Source organism: Macaca thibetana, chromosome 11, assembly GCF_024542745.1.
Source record: "Macaca thibetana thibetana isolate TM-01 chromosome 11, ASM2454274v1, whole genome shotgun sequence".
In the NCBI taxonomy this organism is placed as follows: Eukaryota; Metazoa; Chordata; class Mammalia; order Primates; family Cercopithecidae; genus Macaca; species Macaca thibetana.
In genome coordinates this window covers 45,369,001-45,384,572 of record NC_065588.1, presented here as the reverse complement: position 1 = coordinate 45,384,572, position 15,572 = coordinate 45,369,001, and the positions used below count along the sequence as shown (strand labels likewise).

At 53.2% G+C, this 15,572-nt stretch overlaps 1 protein-coding gene across 10 annotated transcripts in view; it reads left to right on the top strand.

Annotated features, from left to right (window-relative positions):
* Window positions 1-15,466, top strand: part of KMT2D (lysine methyltransferase 2D) — a 41,206-nt gene extending 25,740 nt beyond the window's left edge. For 6 of the 10 annotated variants that reach the window (XM_050746841.1, XM_050746839.1, XM_050746840.1 and 3 more), the window contains 17 exons: window positions 56-2,980; window positions 3,124-3,264; window positions 3,387-3,554; window positions 3,716-3,875; window positions 4,665-4,740; window positions 4,907-5,082; window positions 5,185-5,315; window positions 6,008-6,140; window positions 6,219-6,346; window positions 6,835-7,975; window positions 9,523-9,659; window positions 9,759-9,889; window positions 10,366-10,413; window positions 11,585-11,870; window positions 12,089-12,162; window positions 12,289-12,397; window positions 12,567-15,466. In XM_050746841.1, the coding sequence (XP_050602798.1) occupies window positions 56-2,980; window positions 3,124-3,264; window positions 3,387-3,554; window positions 3,716-3,875; window positions 4,665-4,740; window positions 4,907-5,082; window positions 5,185-5,315; window positions 6,008-6,140; window positions 6,219-6,346; window positions 6,835-7,975; window positions 9,523-9,659; window positions 9,759-9,889; window positions 10,366-10,413; window positions 11,585-11,870; window positions 12,089-12,162; window positions 12,289-12,397; window positions 12,567-12,659 (6,057 nt within the window). In that variant the 3' untranslated portion in view covers window positions 12,660-15,466. The remainder of the gene's footprint in view (window positions 1-55; window positions 2,981-3,123; window positions 3,265-3,386; window positions 3,555-3,715; window positions 3,876-4,664; window positions 4,741-4,906; window positions 5,083-5,184; window positions 5,316-6,007; window positions 6,141-6,218; window positions 6,347-6,834; window positions 7,976-9,522; window positions 9,660-9,758; window positions 9,890-10,365; window positions 10,414-11,584; window positions 11,871-12,088; window positions 12,163-12,288; window positions 12,398-12,566) is intronic. The other 4 variants (XM_050746845.1, XM_050746844.1, XM_050746847.1 and 1 more) reach the window with 2 other exon arrangements.
* The last annotated feature ends 106 nt before the right edge of the window (window positions 15,467-15,572 follow it).

Sequence of the window (15,572 nt, the reverse complement as noted above, 5' to 3'; positions counted from 1 at the left end):
GGGATGGCATGGGGGGAGCCTGCCCCAGCCTGACCTCTCCGACCTCCCGCGTTAGGTCCGGAAACAGCAGAAGGAGCACACTAATCTCATGGCGGAATATCGGAACAAGCAGCAGCAGCAACAACAGCAGCAGCAGCAGCAGCAACAGCAACAACACTCAGCTGTGCTGGCTCTTAGCCCTTCCCAGAGTCCCCGGCTGCTCACCAAGCTCCCTGGTCAGCTGCTCCCTGGCCATGGGTTGCAGCCACCACAGGGGCCTCCGGGTGGGCAAGCTGGAGGTCTTCGCTTGCCCCCTGGGGGTATGGCACTACCTGGACAGCCTGGTGGCCCCTTCCTTAACACAGCTCTGGCCCAACAGCAACAACAGCAACATTCTGGTGGGGCTGGATCCCTGGCTGGCCCCTCAGGGGGCTTCTTTCCTGGCAACCTTGCTCTTCGAAGCCTCGGACCTGATTCAAGACTTTTACAGGAAAGGCAGCTGCAGCTGCAGCAGCAACGCATGCAGCTGGCCCAGAAATTGCAGCAGCAGCAGCAGCAACAGCAGCAGCACCTTCTAGGACAGGTAGCAATCCAGCAGCAACAGCAGCAGGGTCCTGGAGTACAGACAAACCAAGCTCTGGGTCCCAAGCCCCAGGGACTTCTGCCTCCCAGCAGCCACCAAGGCCTCCTGGTCCAGCAGCTGTCCCCTCAACCACCCCAGGGGCCCCAGGGCATGCTGGGCCCTGCCCAGGTGGCTGTGTTGCAGCAGCAGCACCCTGGAGCTTTGGGCCCCCAGGGCCCTCACAGACAGGTGCTTATGACCCAGTCCCGGGTGCTCAGTTCCCCCCAGCTGGCACAGCAGGGTCAGGGCCTTATGGGACACAGGCTGGTCACAGCCCAGCAGCAGCAGCAGCAACAACAGCACCAACAGCAAGGGTCCATGGCAGGGCTGTCCCATCTTCAGCAGAGTCTGATGTCACACAGTGGGCAGCCTAAACTGAGCACTCAGCCCATGGGCTCTTTACAGCAGCTTCAGCAGCAGCAGCAGCAGCAGCAGCAGCAGCAGCTGCAACAGCAACAGCAACTTCAGCAGCAGCAGCAGCAGCAGCTACAACAGCAACAGCAACTTCAGCAGCAGCAGCTTCAACAACAGCAACAGCAGCAACAGCTTCAACAACAGCAACAGCAGCTTCAACAACAGCAGCAGCAGCTTCAACAACAGCAGCAGCAACAGCAGCAGCAGCTTCAACAACAGCAGCAGCAACAGCAGCAGCAGCTTCAACAGCAACAACAGCAGCTACAACAGCAACAGCAGCAGCAGCTTCAACAGCAGCAACAGCAGCTACAACAGCAACAGCAACAGCTGCAACAGCAACAACAGCAGCAGCAGCAGATGGGCCTTTTAAACCAGAGTCGAACTTTACTGTCTCCTCAGCAACAACAGCAGCAGCAGGTGGCACTTGGCCCTGGCATGCCAGCAAAGCCTCTTCAACACTTTTCTAGCCCTGGAGCCCTGGGCCCAACCCTCCTCCTGACGGGCAAGGAACAAAACACCGTAGACCCGGCTGTTTCTTCAGAGGTCACTGAGGGGCCCTCTACACATCAGGGAGGGTCGTTAGCAATAGGAACTACCCCTGAGTCAATGGCCACTGAACCAGGAGAGGTAAAGCCCTCACTCTCTGGGGACTCACAACTTCTGCTTATCCAACCCCAGCCCCAGCCTCAGTCTAGCTCTCTGCAGCTGCAGCCACCTCTGAGGCTTCCAGGACAACAGCAGCAGCAAGTTAGCCTGCTCCACACAGCAGGTGGAGGAAGCCATGGGCAGCTAGGCAGTGGATCATCTTCTGAGGCTTCATCTATGCCCCACCTGCTTGCTCAGCCCTCTGTTTCTTTAGGGGAGCAGCCTGGGCCCATGACCCAGAACCTTCTGGGCCCCCAACAGCCCATGCTAGAGCGGCCCATGCAAAATAATACAGGGCCACAACCTCCCAAACCAGGACCTGTCCTCCAGTCTGGGCAGGGTCTGCCTGGGGTTGGAATCATGCCTATGGTGGGTCAGCTTCGAGCACAGCTCCAAGGAGTCCTGGCCAAAAACCCACAGCTGCGACACTTAAGTCCTCAGCAGCAGCAGCAGCTACAGGCACTCCTCATGCAGCGGCAGCTGCAGCAGAGTCAGGCAGTACGCCAGACCCCACCCTACCAGGAGCCTGGGACCCAGACCTCTCCCCTCCAGGGCCTCCTGGGCTGCCAACCTCAACTTGGGGGCTTCCCTGGATCACAGACAGGCCCCCTCCAGGAGCTAGGGGCAGGGCCTCGACCTCAGGGCCCACCCCGGCTCCCTGCCCCACCAGGAGCCTTATCTACAGGACCAGTCCTTGGCCCTGTCCATCCCACACCTCCACCATCCAGCCCTCAAGAGCCAAAGAGACCTTCACAATTACCTTCCCCCAGCTCCCAGCTTCCCACTGAGGCCCAGCTCCCTCCTGCCCATCCAGGGACCCCCAAGCCCCAGGGGCCAACCTTGGAGCTGCCTCCTGGGAGGGTCTCACCTGCTGCTGCCCAGCTTGCAGATACCTTGTTTGGCAAGGGTATGGGACCTTGGGATCCCCCAGACAACCTAGCAGAAACCCAGAAGCCAGAGCAGAGCAGCCTGGTACCTGGGCATCTGGACCAGGTGAATGGACAGGTGGTGCCTGAGGCACCCCAACTCAGCATCAAGCAGGAACCTCGGGAAGAGCCATGTGCCCTGGGAGCCCAGTCAGTGAAGAGGGAGGCCAATGGGGAGCCAATAGGGGCACCAGGAACCAGCAACCACCTCCTGCTGGCAGGCCCTCGCTCAGAAGCTGGGCATCTGCTCTTGCAGAAGCTACTCCGGGCAAAGAATGTGCAACTCAGCACTGGGCGGGGGTCCGAGGGGCTGCGAGCTGAGATCAACGGGCACATTGACAGCAAGCTGGCTGGGCTGGAGCAGAAACTACAGGGTACCCCCAGCAATAAGGAGGTGAGTACTCTGGCTAGAGTAGAGCAGGTAGAGTGGGGCCTAGAGCCAGCGGGGGGGGCAGAATGAGTGAACCTGGGTCAGACAGAAGAGATGAGGGCTCTGAGGAGGAGGGTAGCAGCCTTCACTGGGCTTATTTGGCTTAGGATGCAGCAGCAAGGAAGCCTTTGACACCGAAGCCCAAGCGGGTACAGAAGGCAAGCGACAGGTTGGTGAGCTCCCGAAAGAAGCTGCGGAAGGAGGACGGGGTCAGGGCCAGCGAGGCCTTGCTGAAACAGCTGAAACAGGTGACCCCCAGGAGCCAGTCCCCTGGTCCCATCCCAGGATAGGGGGCACCCTGTCCCCCAGCTGTGCAAGACAGCAATGCAAACGCTCCAGGTTTTCAACTTTGTCATCTTGCCCCTTGTAGGAGCTGTCCCTGCTGCCTCTAACGGAGCCTGCTATCACCGCCAATTTTAGCCTCTTCGCCCCCTTTGGCAGTGGCTGCCCAGTCAATGGGCAGAGCCAGCTGAGGGGGGCCTTCGGAAGTGGGGCACTACCCACTGGCCCTGACTACTATTCCCAGCTGCTTACCAAGGTCAGAAAAATGGCAATATTTTTTGGGAATAGTGAAGTTCTTGGGAAGGTGAGGGTGGGAATGGAAAACTTGAGGGAATTGCTGACGTAGAGTGGGGCCAGGAGATTATACCAGTCTCCCTATGCCATCTTGCACACAACACCCCACCCCCCACCCCCCAGAATAACCTGAGTAACCCGCCGACACCACCCTCGTCGCTGCCCCCCACCCCACCCCCATCGGTGCAGCAGAAGATGGTGAATGGTGTCACTCCATCTGAAGAGCTGGGGGAGCACCCCAAGGATGCTGCCTCTGCCCGGGATACCGAAGGGGCACTGAGGGGTAAGTCAAGAGCAGATGCCACCCCTGGTGGGGTTTGGTAGCTGGAGTCCAAGCCAGTTAGTGTGCTGTACAGTTTAGAAATGAGTGGGTTGCCTGCTGTCCTGTGTGTTTACATAACAGGGCACTTGAGGTGGGAAGGGCCCCTTCAGGACTGATTTCTTGGGGACCAGAATGGACATTTGGAGTCTAGAGCAAACGCAATAGGGGAGCTGGGTGGCAGGGAGCATCTTTATGAAGCTTTTTATAGAAGGAACAGTCCAGCTTTAGTGCGTGTGGAGCTAGACTGATCTGGATTTGAATTCTGGTTCCTGCATTCATTCAACTGTGTTACTGTATCTGCGTAACTTGATTGACTTGTGTGAGCCTCAGTTTCCTCACTGTAAAATGGTTATTGTAGTACTCACCTAATGGAGTTGTTAAATGACTAAACAAACTCCAAAGAGTGTATCTAAAGCCAACTGCCACCAGGCATGGTAGCTTATGCCTGTAATCCCAACACTTTTGGAGGCCAAGATGGGAGGATTGCTTGAGGCCAGGAGTTCAAAACCAGCTTGGGCAATATAACAGGACCCCATGTCTACGAAAAAAATAAATAAATAAATAAAGCCAGTGCCTGGCATGCAGGACAGACTCAGTAAATATAGCTTGTCTGCCCCAAACTGGTAGGTGGGAGGACAGTTAATCGTGATAGCTGAGATCTCATGCTAATTAGGCCTAAAATATTGGGAGAAGGTACCATCAGCCCTGGCCACCCTCACCTGACTTTTCTTCTCCCCACCCACCCCTCAGATACTTCAGAGGTGAAGAGTCTAGACCTGCTGGCTGCCTTGCCTACACCCCCTCACAATCAGACTGAGGATGTCAGGTAGGAGTGGGGCTGGAAATGGGGATGAGGAACAAGGGTGGGGGACAGGTTGCCTCATATTTCCTTTGGCCAATGGCAGATTTCAAGTAAGACATCTATTCATCTCTAGATTTAGGAGGAGGAGTCTACAGGGCTGTAGCAACAAATGTCTACTTTTGGTCCCTAGGATGGAGAGTGATGAGGATAGCGATTCTCCTGACAGCATTGTGCCAGCTTCATCCCCTGAGAGCATCTTGGGGGAGGAGGCCCCTCGTTTCCCTCATCTGGGCTCAGGCCGGTGGGAGCAAGAGGACCGGGCCCTCTCCCCTGTCATCCCCCTCATTCCTCGGGCCAGCATCCCAGGTATGTGCTACTCTGGATGTGGGCCAGGCCCAGTTCACCTGGGTTGTCCGAAGCTGGGGGAGAGGCGGCCAGGGGTTACACAAATCCCTCTTTCTCATTCAGTCTTCCCAGATACCAAACCTTATGGGGCCCTTGACCTGGAGGTCCCTGGAAAGCTGCCTGCTACAACTTGGGAAAAGGGCAAAGGAAGTGAGGTGTCAGTCATGCTCACAGTCTCTGCTGCTGCAGCCAAGGTGTGTCCTAGGGGTACCTCGAGGCTGAGGGGAACCTGATCAGAGGGCAGTCCCTAGAATTTGTCTGGATAAGAAAAATTGTAGTTGTTTAAAAACATGTATTGAGTACCTATTGTATGTGAAAGCCTGGGCTAGAGTCTGTGGAATTTGGATAAATGAAGCATGATTCCTGCCCTCACAGGGCTCATAGTCCCATGGTAAAGACAGACAAGTCAACAACTAAGGAGCGCCTCTGTGTGTAATGCCACAGGTACTACATGATAGCGTTGCCCCAGTCATGTTTGGTGGGACTCTGTCAGCTGTTTTGAAAATATTAACGGACTTTTGTGGTCAAAGAAAGTTGGAAAACACAGTTAAAATGACAGTATGGGTTTCTTTACTACAAGTAAAGTCCTCAGGTCCTTTTAATTTGCTGACGTGTATCATGAGCCTCCAAGTCATGGATAGAGCATGCATCACTTCCTAAACGTAGTTGACGTAGTCCCCTTTTCGTGGAGCTCCCGTCATTGCCCACAGCAGCTTGGGAAAGGCTGCTGTGAGGGAAGTGTGTGAAAAGAGCTGGGTGACACAGGATAGAACTCCTACCCTGGGGAGTGGGTTCTAGGTGTCCTTGTCCCCACCCAGCTGATAGTAGAACTCACCTCAAACACTTGGCTGACATGTTTCTCCCATCCCTTCCCCGGCCCTGGCAGAACCTGAATGGTGTGATGGTGGCAGTGGCAGAGCTGCTAAGCATGAAGATCCCCAACTCCTATGAGGTGCTGTTCCCAGAGGGCCCCGCCCGGGCAGGCACTGAGCCTAAGAAGGGGGAAGCTGAGGGTCCTGGTGAGTGTGGCAGGGAAGCCTTTTGGGACTTGAGGGGAGTGATTCTGTTGGGACGCTCTGATCCACTCCTTTCTGCAGGTGGGAAGGAAAAGGGTCTGGGAGGCAAGAGCCAAGACACTGGCCCTGATTGGCTGAAGCAGTTTGATGCAGTGTTGCCTGGCTATACCCTCAAGAGCCAACTAGACATCTTGAGCCTCCTGAAACAGGTAGGTCTAGGGGAGAAAAAGGGGTGTGTGTCAGAAAAAAGGGGCTGCTGGCTAGGCATGGTGGCTCATGTCTGTAATCCCAGTGCTTTGGGAGGCAAGGCGAGTGAATCACTTTAGGCCAGGAGTTTGAGACCAGCCTGGCCAACATGGCGAAACCCCATCTCTACTAAAAACAAAAACAAAAAAGTAGCCAGGCATGATGGTGCATGCCTGTAATTCCAGCTACTCGAAAGGCTAAGGCATGAGAATCCCTTGAACCCAGGAGGCGGAGGTTGCAGTGAGCCAAGATTGTGCCTCTGGATCCAGCCTGGGCAACAGAGCAAGAATGTCTCAAAAAAAAAAAAAAAAAAAAAAAAAGAAAAGAAAAAAGGGGCTGCCTAGGGCAAAGAATGTGGAGGCCTTTTGGGAGGGTGGGATATGGGTGAGGGGAAGGAGGGAGCTAGTTAGATGAGGAGCTGGCACTAATGATACAGGGCACCCTCCTACAGGAGAGCCCCGCCCCAGAGCCACCCACCCAGCACAGCTATACCTACAATGTCTCCAATCTGGATGTGCGACAGCTCTCGGCCCCACCTCCTGAAGAACCCTCCCCGCCCCCTTCCCCCTTGGCACCTTCTCCTGCCAGTCCCGCTACTGAACCCTTGGTTGAACTTCCCGCCGAACCCTTGGCTGAGCCACCTGTCCCCTCACCTCTGCCACTGGCCTCATCCCCTGAATCAGCCCGACCCAAGCCCCGTGCCCGGCCCCCTGAAGAAGGTGAAGATTCGCGTCCTCCTCGCCTCAAGAAATGGAAAGGAGTGCGCTGGAAGCGGCTGCGGCTGCTGCTGACCATCCAGAAGGGCAGCGGGCGGCAGGAGGATGAGCGGGAAGTGGCAGAGTTTATGGAGCAGCTTGGCACAGCCTTGCGACCTGACAAGGTACCTCGAGACATGCGTCGTTGCTGTTTCTGTCATGAGGAGGGTGATGGGGCCACTGATGGGCCGGCCCGCCTGCTGAACCTGGACCTGGACCTGTGGGTGCACCTCAACTGTGCCCTTTGGTCCACGGAGGTGTATGAGACCCAGGGCGGGGCACTAATGAACGTGGAGGTTGCCCTGCACCGAGGACTGCTAACCAAGTGCTCCCTGTGCCAGCGAACTGGTGCCACCAGCAGCTGCAATCGCATGCGTTGCCCCAATGTCTACCATTTTGCTTGTGCCATCCGTGCCAAGTGCATGTTCTTCAAGGACAAGACCATGCTGTGTCCAATGCATAAGATCAAGGGCCCCTGTGAGCAAGAGCTGAGCTCTTTTGCTGTCTTCCGGCGGGTCTACATTGAGCGGGACGAGGTGAAGCAAATCGCCAGCATCATTCAGCGGGGAGAACGGCTGCACATGTTCCGTGTGGGGGGCCTTGTGTTCCACGCCATCGGACAGCTGCTGCCTCACCAGATGGCTGACTTTCATAGTGCCACTGCCCTCTATCCCGTGGGCTACGAGGCCACACGCATCTATTGGAGCCTCCGCACCAACAATCGTCGCTGTTGCTATCGCTGTTCTATTGGTGAGAACAACGGGCGGCCGGAGTTTGTAATCAAAGTCATCGAGCAGGGCCTGGAGGACCTGGTCTTCACTGACGCTTCTCCCCAGGGTGAGCGGTGGGCCCTTGAAATGGATAATATGGTATGGGGAAAGTTTCTCCCAGGGTCACTGTTACAGTGTCTGTAAGAGGACCTGTAGCCTCGATGTGAGTGATCCTCCTTCCCCCACCTCAGGCAGGCAGGGGGTCTCTTGAAAATTCCCAGTGAAAGTGTTTGAGCCTCTCTGTCACCCTAAATTCCCTTGTAGTTGAAAATATTTTGCTTGTCTAATCTCACATATTCTAGTTCCTTTTGCTATCCTCAGTGGAACGAAAGGAAACAGTTCTGAGACTATTGTCTGCTTCACCTAACCTAATCCTAACCGAGTTCCTTGTGGTGGTTTTTCCCTGGATGAAATCAGAATTACTTTGATTTGGGCCGGGCGCGGTGGCTCAAGCCTGTAATCCCAGCACTTTGGGAGGCCGAGATGGGCGGATCACGAGGTCAGGAGATCGAGACCATCCTGGCTAACCCGGTGAAACCCCGTCTCTACAAAAAATACAAAAAACTAGCCGGGCGAGGTGGCGGGCGCCTGTAGTCCCAGCTACTCGGGAGGCTGAGGCAGAAGAATGGCGTAAACCCGGGAGGCGGAGCTTGCAGTGAGCTGAGATCCGGCCACTGCACTCCAGCCCGGGCGACAGAGCAAGACTCCGTCTCAAAAAAAAAAAAAAAAAAAAAATTACTTTGATTTTAGTTTTAGTGTTAATGATAAAATAACAGTAAGAGCAGGTACCTTTTTTTGAGTGTGTACTGTGAGCCACAAACTAAGCTAAGTGATTTGTGTAGTTTATTTTGTTCATACAACCCTATGAGGTAAGTATTGTACTACGATTATGCCCAGTTTACACATAAAGAAACTGAGTCTTAGATTTAAGTACAGTTATGCATTGCTAAATGACAGGGATACATTCTGAGAAATGCATTGTTAGGTGATTTTGTCATTGTGTGAACTTCATAGAGTGTACTTACACAAACCTATATGGTGCAGCATACTACACACCTAGGCTCTGTGGTATACCCCATTGCTCCTAGGCTACAAATCTGTACAGCATGTAACTAGTGAATACTGTAGGCAGTTGTAACATATGGTAAGTATGTGCATCTAAACATAGAAAAGATACAGTAAAAATACAGTATTATAATCTTATTAGACCACTGTTGTATATATGATTCCTCATTGAATGAAATGTTGTTAAGCTGCACATGACTGTTTTGGCTCAGGGTCCCATGGCCAGTACTAGAACCTGAACGCAAGTCTTTCCAACTCCAAAGCATGCCTGTTCTTTCACTAGGGACCTTCCATGGCCTATGCTAGGTCTACTGGGCCCTGGGTTTCTGTCTCAAGGCTCTGTGATGACCCCCTGGGGTTGGAAGCCTCCTGCTTCTTAACAGACAGTGAGACTAGGAGGCCAAGAGAGGATCTGGAAGACCAACACACCTTCATGATAGGGAGGCTTGAAGGCCACAGAAAACAACTGCGGTTCTGGATTGGGGTTAGGGACTGGAGGTCAGTTAGCAGAAGTTGCCTCTAAGGGCTGCTCTCTTCCCTGCTTCTTAGCCGTGTGGAATCGCATCATTGAGCCTGTGGCTGCCATGAGAAAAGAGGCTGACATGCTGCGACTCTTCCCTGAGTATCTGAAGGGCGAGGAGCTCTTTGGGCTGACGGTGCACGCTGTGCTTCGCATAGCTGAATCAGTAAGGAAGGGGCTGGGAGCTGGGGGGCTTGGCGGGCACTGAGAACTTTGGCCACCCCAAAAAAACTCAGGCTAAGGTGAGTATGAACTGTGCCCACAGCTGCCCGGGGTGGAGAACTGTCAAAACTATTTATTCCGCTATGGGCGCCACCCCCTTATGGAGCTGCCACTCATGATCAACCCCACTGGCTGTGCCCGATCAGAGCCTAAAATCCTCACACACTACAAACGGTGAGCTTGTGATGCTGGAGCCAAGGGAGGGTGTGGGTGTTGATAGGGATCCTCTGGTCCCATCATGAGGATTTAGGATACAGATCAGAGTTCTCGTGGAGAAACTGGGGAATCACTCTTAGACCTCCTAATTAGAGGGCACACAGATATTGGTAGGTTATCCTTTTCCTCTTCTCCCAACCTGCTCAGATGCACTTGGGATATAGGACAGAATTATCTCGGGCACCCTGGGGAGGTAATGGGTAAACTGGTGAAATTTTATGAAATATATAAGGGACCTGGTCACCTTTTTCCTCTCCTGTTTTATTTCCGGCGGGAGGGCCTGTGATTCTCCCAAACCTCAGATACCCCATGAGTGCTAGGGTCACCTTCCCTTCCCTGTGAGTGTTGGTGTAAAAAAACAAATAGTTAGAGATATAATAGAAAAATAATAAAACCTTACATTTGTATAGCACTTTATACTTTTTTTTTCAAAGCGTTTTCACATCCATTATCTCATTTGATCCTCACAACAACCTTATGAGGTAGGTAGGGCAGGTGGTATGACCCCCATTTTACAGCTGAGAAAACTGAGACCCAGAAAGATTAAATGACTAGGCAAAGATCACACAGCTGGGACCAGATCCTTACCTCTGTGGGTCCTTGTTCTTTCTGTGTACCAGGGACCTTAGTCCTTGGGTAGAGAGAGGCAGAATCTATGGTAGCAGGGCTTTCTTGAAGGTCTTTGGTGGCTCCTAGGCTGTCGTAGAGTGTCAGAGACTCTCTATCCCTAGCCAACCTTGTCCTTGATGCCCTGCAATGGTGGTTTTCAAACTGTGAGTGCATGTGTTCCAAAAAGTCCTCAATCACATAAACTGATGGGTTGAACTTGGCCTTCCCATGCATAGCTCTTCCTTCCCCAAATTGGATTAAACCAGAAGAGCTCCATTGTCATCTAGTTTATGTATTGGAGTTCCAGTCAACATTTTGTTAAAGAAAAAAGCAAAGATTTCTGCTAAATAAAAAAGAACCAGAAACATTTGAAAACCACTGCTTTGGGATGGCAAGAATTTGGCTGGTACCCTAGGGTGGTAAAAGGTATCCTGCCAGGCAGCCGTCATTCCCCTGCACTGAGCCATCTGCACAGAGCCCAATGTTATGTCAGAGAAGGGGACAATCTGAAGAAAGGATACCACCTTTAGGCTGTGAGTTCACAGCCAGTTTTAATTCAAATCTAGCCCAGCGTGGTAGGCACAGTCCCCATTTTCAGGGCTTCCGGTATGTGCAGGAGGTAGGATTCAGACATTCAGGCAAACCATCAGCTTAAATTCTAGGCCTAGGCTACTTGCAGAAAACTTCCCAGAGGAGCATGGCCTTGAGAATGGTTTGGCAGGAGACTGGTAGGAAGTGGGAGATGGGAGAGCAGGCTCAGTGTAGGGGAATTGGTGCCCCCCATCTCCCTCCACACTTCACCCCTCACCCTGGGCTCTCTGTACCACCCAGGGTGTCAGAAGGGTCCCTATAGCTAGTTGCTTCCTCACCAGAGCTGAGACCCAGTTGCCTCTACTCCTTTCCCAAGGCTGCACTTCCAGTGCTTGCCAGCAGCACACGCCCCTAACTGATGTGTTGCACATCCCAGGAGGTGGTGGAGGAGGTGGGTGGTGTGTACTTGGTCTGAGGGCGAGCTGTCTTGTCATGGATTGTATCACCTCCCAGGCCCCATACCCTGAACAGCACCAGCATGTCTAAGGCATATCAGAGCACCTTCACAGGCGAGACCAACACCCCGTACAGCAAGCAGTTTGTGCACTCCAAGTCATCTCAGTACCGGCGGCTGCGCACCGAATGGAAGAACAACGTGTACCTGGCTCGCTCCCGCATCCAGGGCCTGGGGCTCTATGCAGCTAAGGACCTAGAAAAGCACACAATGGTTATCGAGTACATTGGCACCATCATTCGGAACGAGGTGGCCAACCGGCGGGAGAAAATCTACGAAGAGCAGGTATAAGCTGACAGAGGGGCCATTGTGGTGCATAGTCCTCACTCAACCAAGGAGCAAGGGTCAGGACTGGTCATAGGAGGGCAGGAGGAAAGCTGTGGTGGGGAAGGGAAAGGCAGGAGAAATGAAGAACATGCAACAGAAGCCCACTGCCTGAGTCTCCTACCTGATCCCACTCTCTGATACTCTTGTCCCTTCTTCTGCAACCTCTGCCTTTCTAGAATCGAGGCATCTACATGTTCCGAATAAACAATGAACATGTGATTGATGCTACGTTGACCGGCGGCCCTGCCAGGTGAGAGATGACGAGGAAGGAGGGAAATTAATGGTCCCTGAGTAGCACTCTGGGGGATAGACAACAAGGAATCAAAATTTTCCCAAGTTAGTTGCCTGACATCCCTGACTCTGTCCTTCTACCCAGGTACATTAACCATTCCTGTGCCCCTAACTGTGTGGCCGAAGTCGTGACATTTGACAAAGAGGACAAAATCATCATCATCTCCAGCCGGCGAATCCCCAAAGGAGAGGAGGTGAGAGGAAGTATCCTGAGTGAGTGACAAAGCAGCTACTACTCCTTTCACCCCTTCTCTGCCATTCCCTAAATGTGGGTTCCTAGGCTGCACACCTCAGATCGTATCTTCTCTGCCCTCCCTTCTTCCTGTGGGGGCTAGCATTGATTCTGCCCTCTTCTCTTTTCAGCTAACCTATGACTATCAGTTTGATTTTGAGGACGATCAGCACAAGATCCCCTGCCACTGTGGAGCCTGGAATTGTCGGAAATGGATGAACTAAGAAGCTTTGAGGCTACCAGGCAGGGGAGTCCCCCTACCCACAACCTCTTCCCTGAAAGGGTTGAGGGGGAAGAGAGGTAGCAGCCAGAGCCAGGACCCAGGGCTGGGGCTGCCGGCTGACCGGAGCCCCTGGAGCAGGAGGCTGGGGCAGAGGGCCCTAGGCCAAGCCCACCCTGGGCACCAGGGACAACCCTCTTCCCCACCACCGGCCCTCAGGCTGGCATCTCTGCCCCCAGCTCCAGGAGGGGCCAGACAGAAGCAGCCATTGGGCATCTCAGGTTTGAGGGGGATATGGGCCGGGAACTACCCAGAAGCATCTGGGAGGCAGCAGGGTGGGGGAAGAGGATGTGTGGCCGGGCCTCACAGCCCTGCTGCTCCCACTGACCTCTCCGGCCCAACTCAAGGCTGCAAAGAGACTTGACTAAGCTTGACAATCCCAAAGGCCGGGTCCCACACCTGGCCCTGCCTGCCGGGTCCTGCCCCCACCCTCACCCCCATCCCCCTCCCTCTTGATCTGTCTGTTTCCCTCTTTTCCTCTGTGTTTCTGTCTCTCTATGGGTTGTGTTTCCTTGTTTTCCACTCTGACAAATGCAACATGAACGGGAAAGAGGCGCCCAGCTGCCTAGGAGGGCAAGCTGGGCAAGCCGGGCAAGGAGACCCCGCACCCACACCTACCTCATTTAAGTGTTGGATTTTTTGCTGTTTTGAAATGTGAGACCCTCTCCAAGCCCCCTACTGCCCCAACCCTCTCCCCCACCTCACTGCCCTCTTCTGAGTGGGTGGAAGAGGGGGTAGGAGGAGGAAGAAAAACAACAACAAAAAATCCATCTTTGTTTTTAATTATGGGCATGGGATGGTGGTTGAGGCAAATGATGATGAAGATTGGGGATGACTGGCCCCTAGTTGCTCTAGGACTTCCTTCTCCATCTGGACATGGGGGCAGGAGGGGGCTAAACCTAGGACCAGGATATCTCTCTCCTGTTTTCCCAACCCCATCATGAGCCCGTTTGCCCTCCAGCCCCTGGACGGGTTGGGTGGGGGGTAGGGTGAGGGCTATCCCTGAGTGGCATGCCCATACCTAATGAGGCAGGGTGTGGCCCGGAGCTCCCACTTTCCCTCAGTCACCAAACTGCTGCTGGTCTGGTGGGAAGGGGTGGTGATGTGGGGGTGGGGAGCTTAGTGTCAGCGAGGGGAGGGTGGGGGGTATTTATCTATTTATACATGGGATTGTACATAGTCTTGTGGGGCATGGGGGAGCCGGCTGGAGGTGAGAACCCTCCCCTCTCCCCCCACCCCCGGGGAGAGCAAATGTAAAACTACTAATTTTTGTGCTTTATATATTCTATATAAATATATCTATTTTCTTTTTACAAAACCAGTTTATAAATGGTAGGGGGGTGTGGGGCGGACACATGGAGCTCCCCTTGTGGGGGGGCCCCCTCCATTACCCAACCTACCGCCCTTTTCCTCACCCCCCACCCCACTCCCCACCCCCTGGCTGTGACTGCTGTAAGATGGGGGTATAGAGGCTGGGCAATTCCCACCCCCTGTTGTATAGTTGGACTATGTTATAACGCACAAAAGAGAGCTGACCCCAGGGGGAGCCAGAGGGTGATGGGTTCCTTGCCTCCCTTTCCTTCCCCTTTCTGCCCAAGCTTGTGCTGCAGTTTAACCTCTTCCTGGGGGTGGGGGTAGGTAAGGGGTGGGTGACACCCCAAACCCCTCTCTGGTAGGGAACCGTGGGGATGAAGATGAAGCTTATATGCAGTTCTCTTCTAGGGGCTGTGGGCAAAGGGCATTTTGTAATTAATATTTTCAAGAATCCGATGTCTGGAGTGTAGGGGTGGGCTTGGTGGTGGTGGACGGGCGGGCCTGCTGGAGGGGGAGCTTGGTGGCTGTTGTGATTTTAGGTTTTTGTTTTGTTTTGAATTTGGGGAGTTGTGGATTGTTGGGGGTAGGGAGATTTTTTTTTTTTTTTTTTTTTTTTTTTTTTTTTTTTTAAGCTGCTTCCTCAACTGTTTCAAGCTGCAAATGTTTAAGAGAATAACACCCCCCACTCCCACAGGAACCGCTGTAATTAAATCAGACAGCAGGAAGACTGGGCTGCAGCCCTCAAAGCCACAGCCCTTGATGTTGCTTTTCGGAGAGCAATAGGTCTAGGCTACAGGGAGGGGGAGATTGGCTCCCGTGAGTCAGGCTGTGTTTGGGGCTTGGGCCCTGGGATTGGGAAAAGGGGATGGGGCAGACTTTGTAAGCATATGCTAGGTATCCGATAGTCCTGTAGAATTTAGTGAAGAAACCTTATACAGTTTTTAATTTTTATATAAACTATAACTCAGACCCAAGCTACAAGGTTGGAATTTTGGTTGGTTTTTTTTTAAGTACCCTGCCTGTATAATTGCATCAGAATCCCCCACCCCCCCGTGTTTGTATTTTGGGTTGGTTTACACTCGCACATACTCAATTTTCAGTTTTCCCCTTTACAGTCTTCTCCCCTCACCTCCAGGACCCTCCCCCTTTTTAAAAAATAAATCGCTGACAAGTGTGAATCCCGTGAAGACTTTATTTTGTGTTGTGTGTATCCTGTACAGCAAGGTTGGTCCTTCGTAACAACGGATGAAATGGTTCCCTTTTTTAAAGCGCCCTCTCTCCCTCCACCCTCAGCGCCCCTGTCCTTGGCATGTTTTGTATCAGCGATCATTCTGAACTGTACATAATTTATGTTGCGAGAGGCAAAGGGCAAGTTTTGGATTTTGCTTCTTCCAAGTTTGTTTTTAAACGACAAATAAAAAAAGAACATTTTAAATACAAGCGGCTCCGTCCCGTGACCCTCGCCGTCAGCCGGATCCGTGCGGTCCGAGAGGACCCGGGGGAGGGCGGTTACCGAGGCCCGCCACCGCCGGAAGGGTGGGTT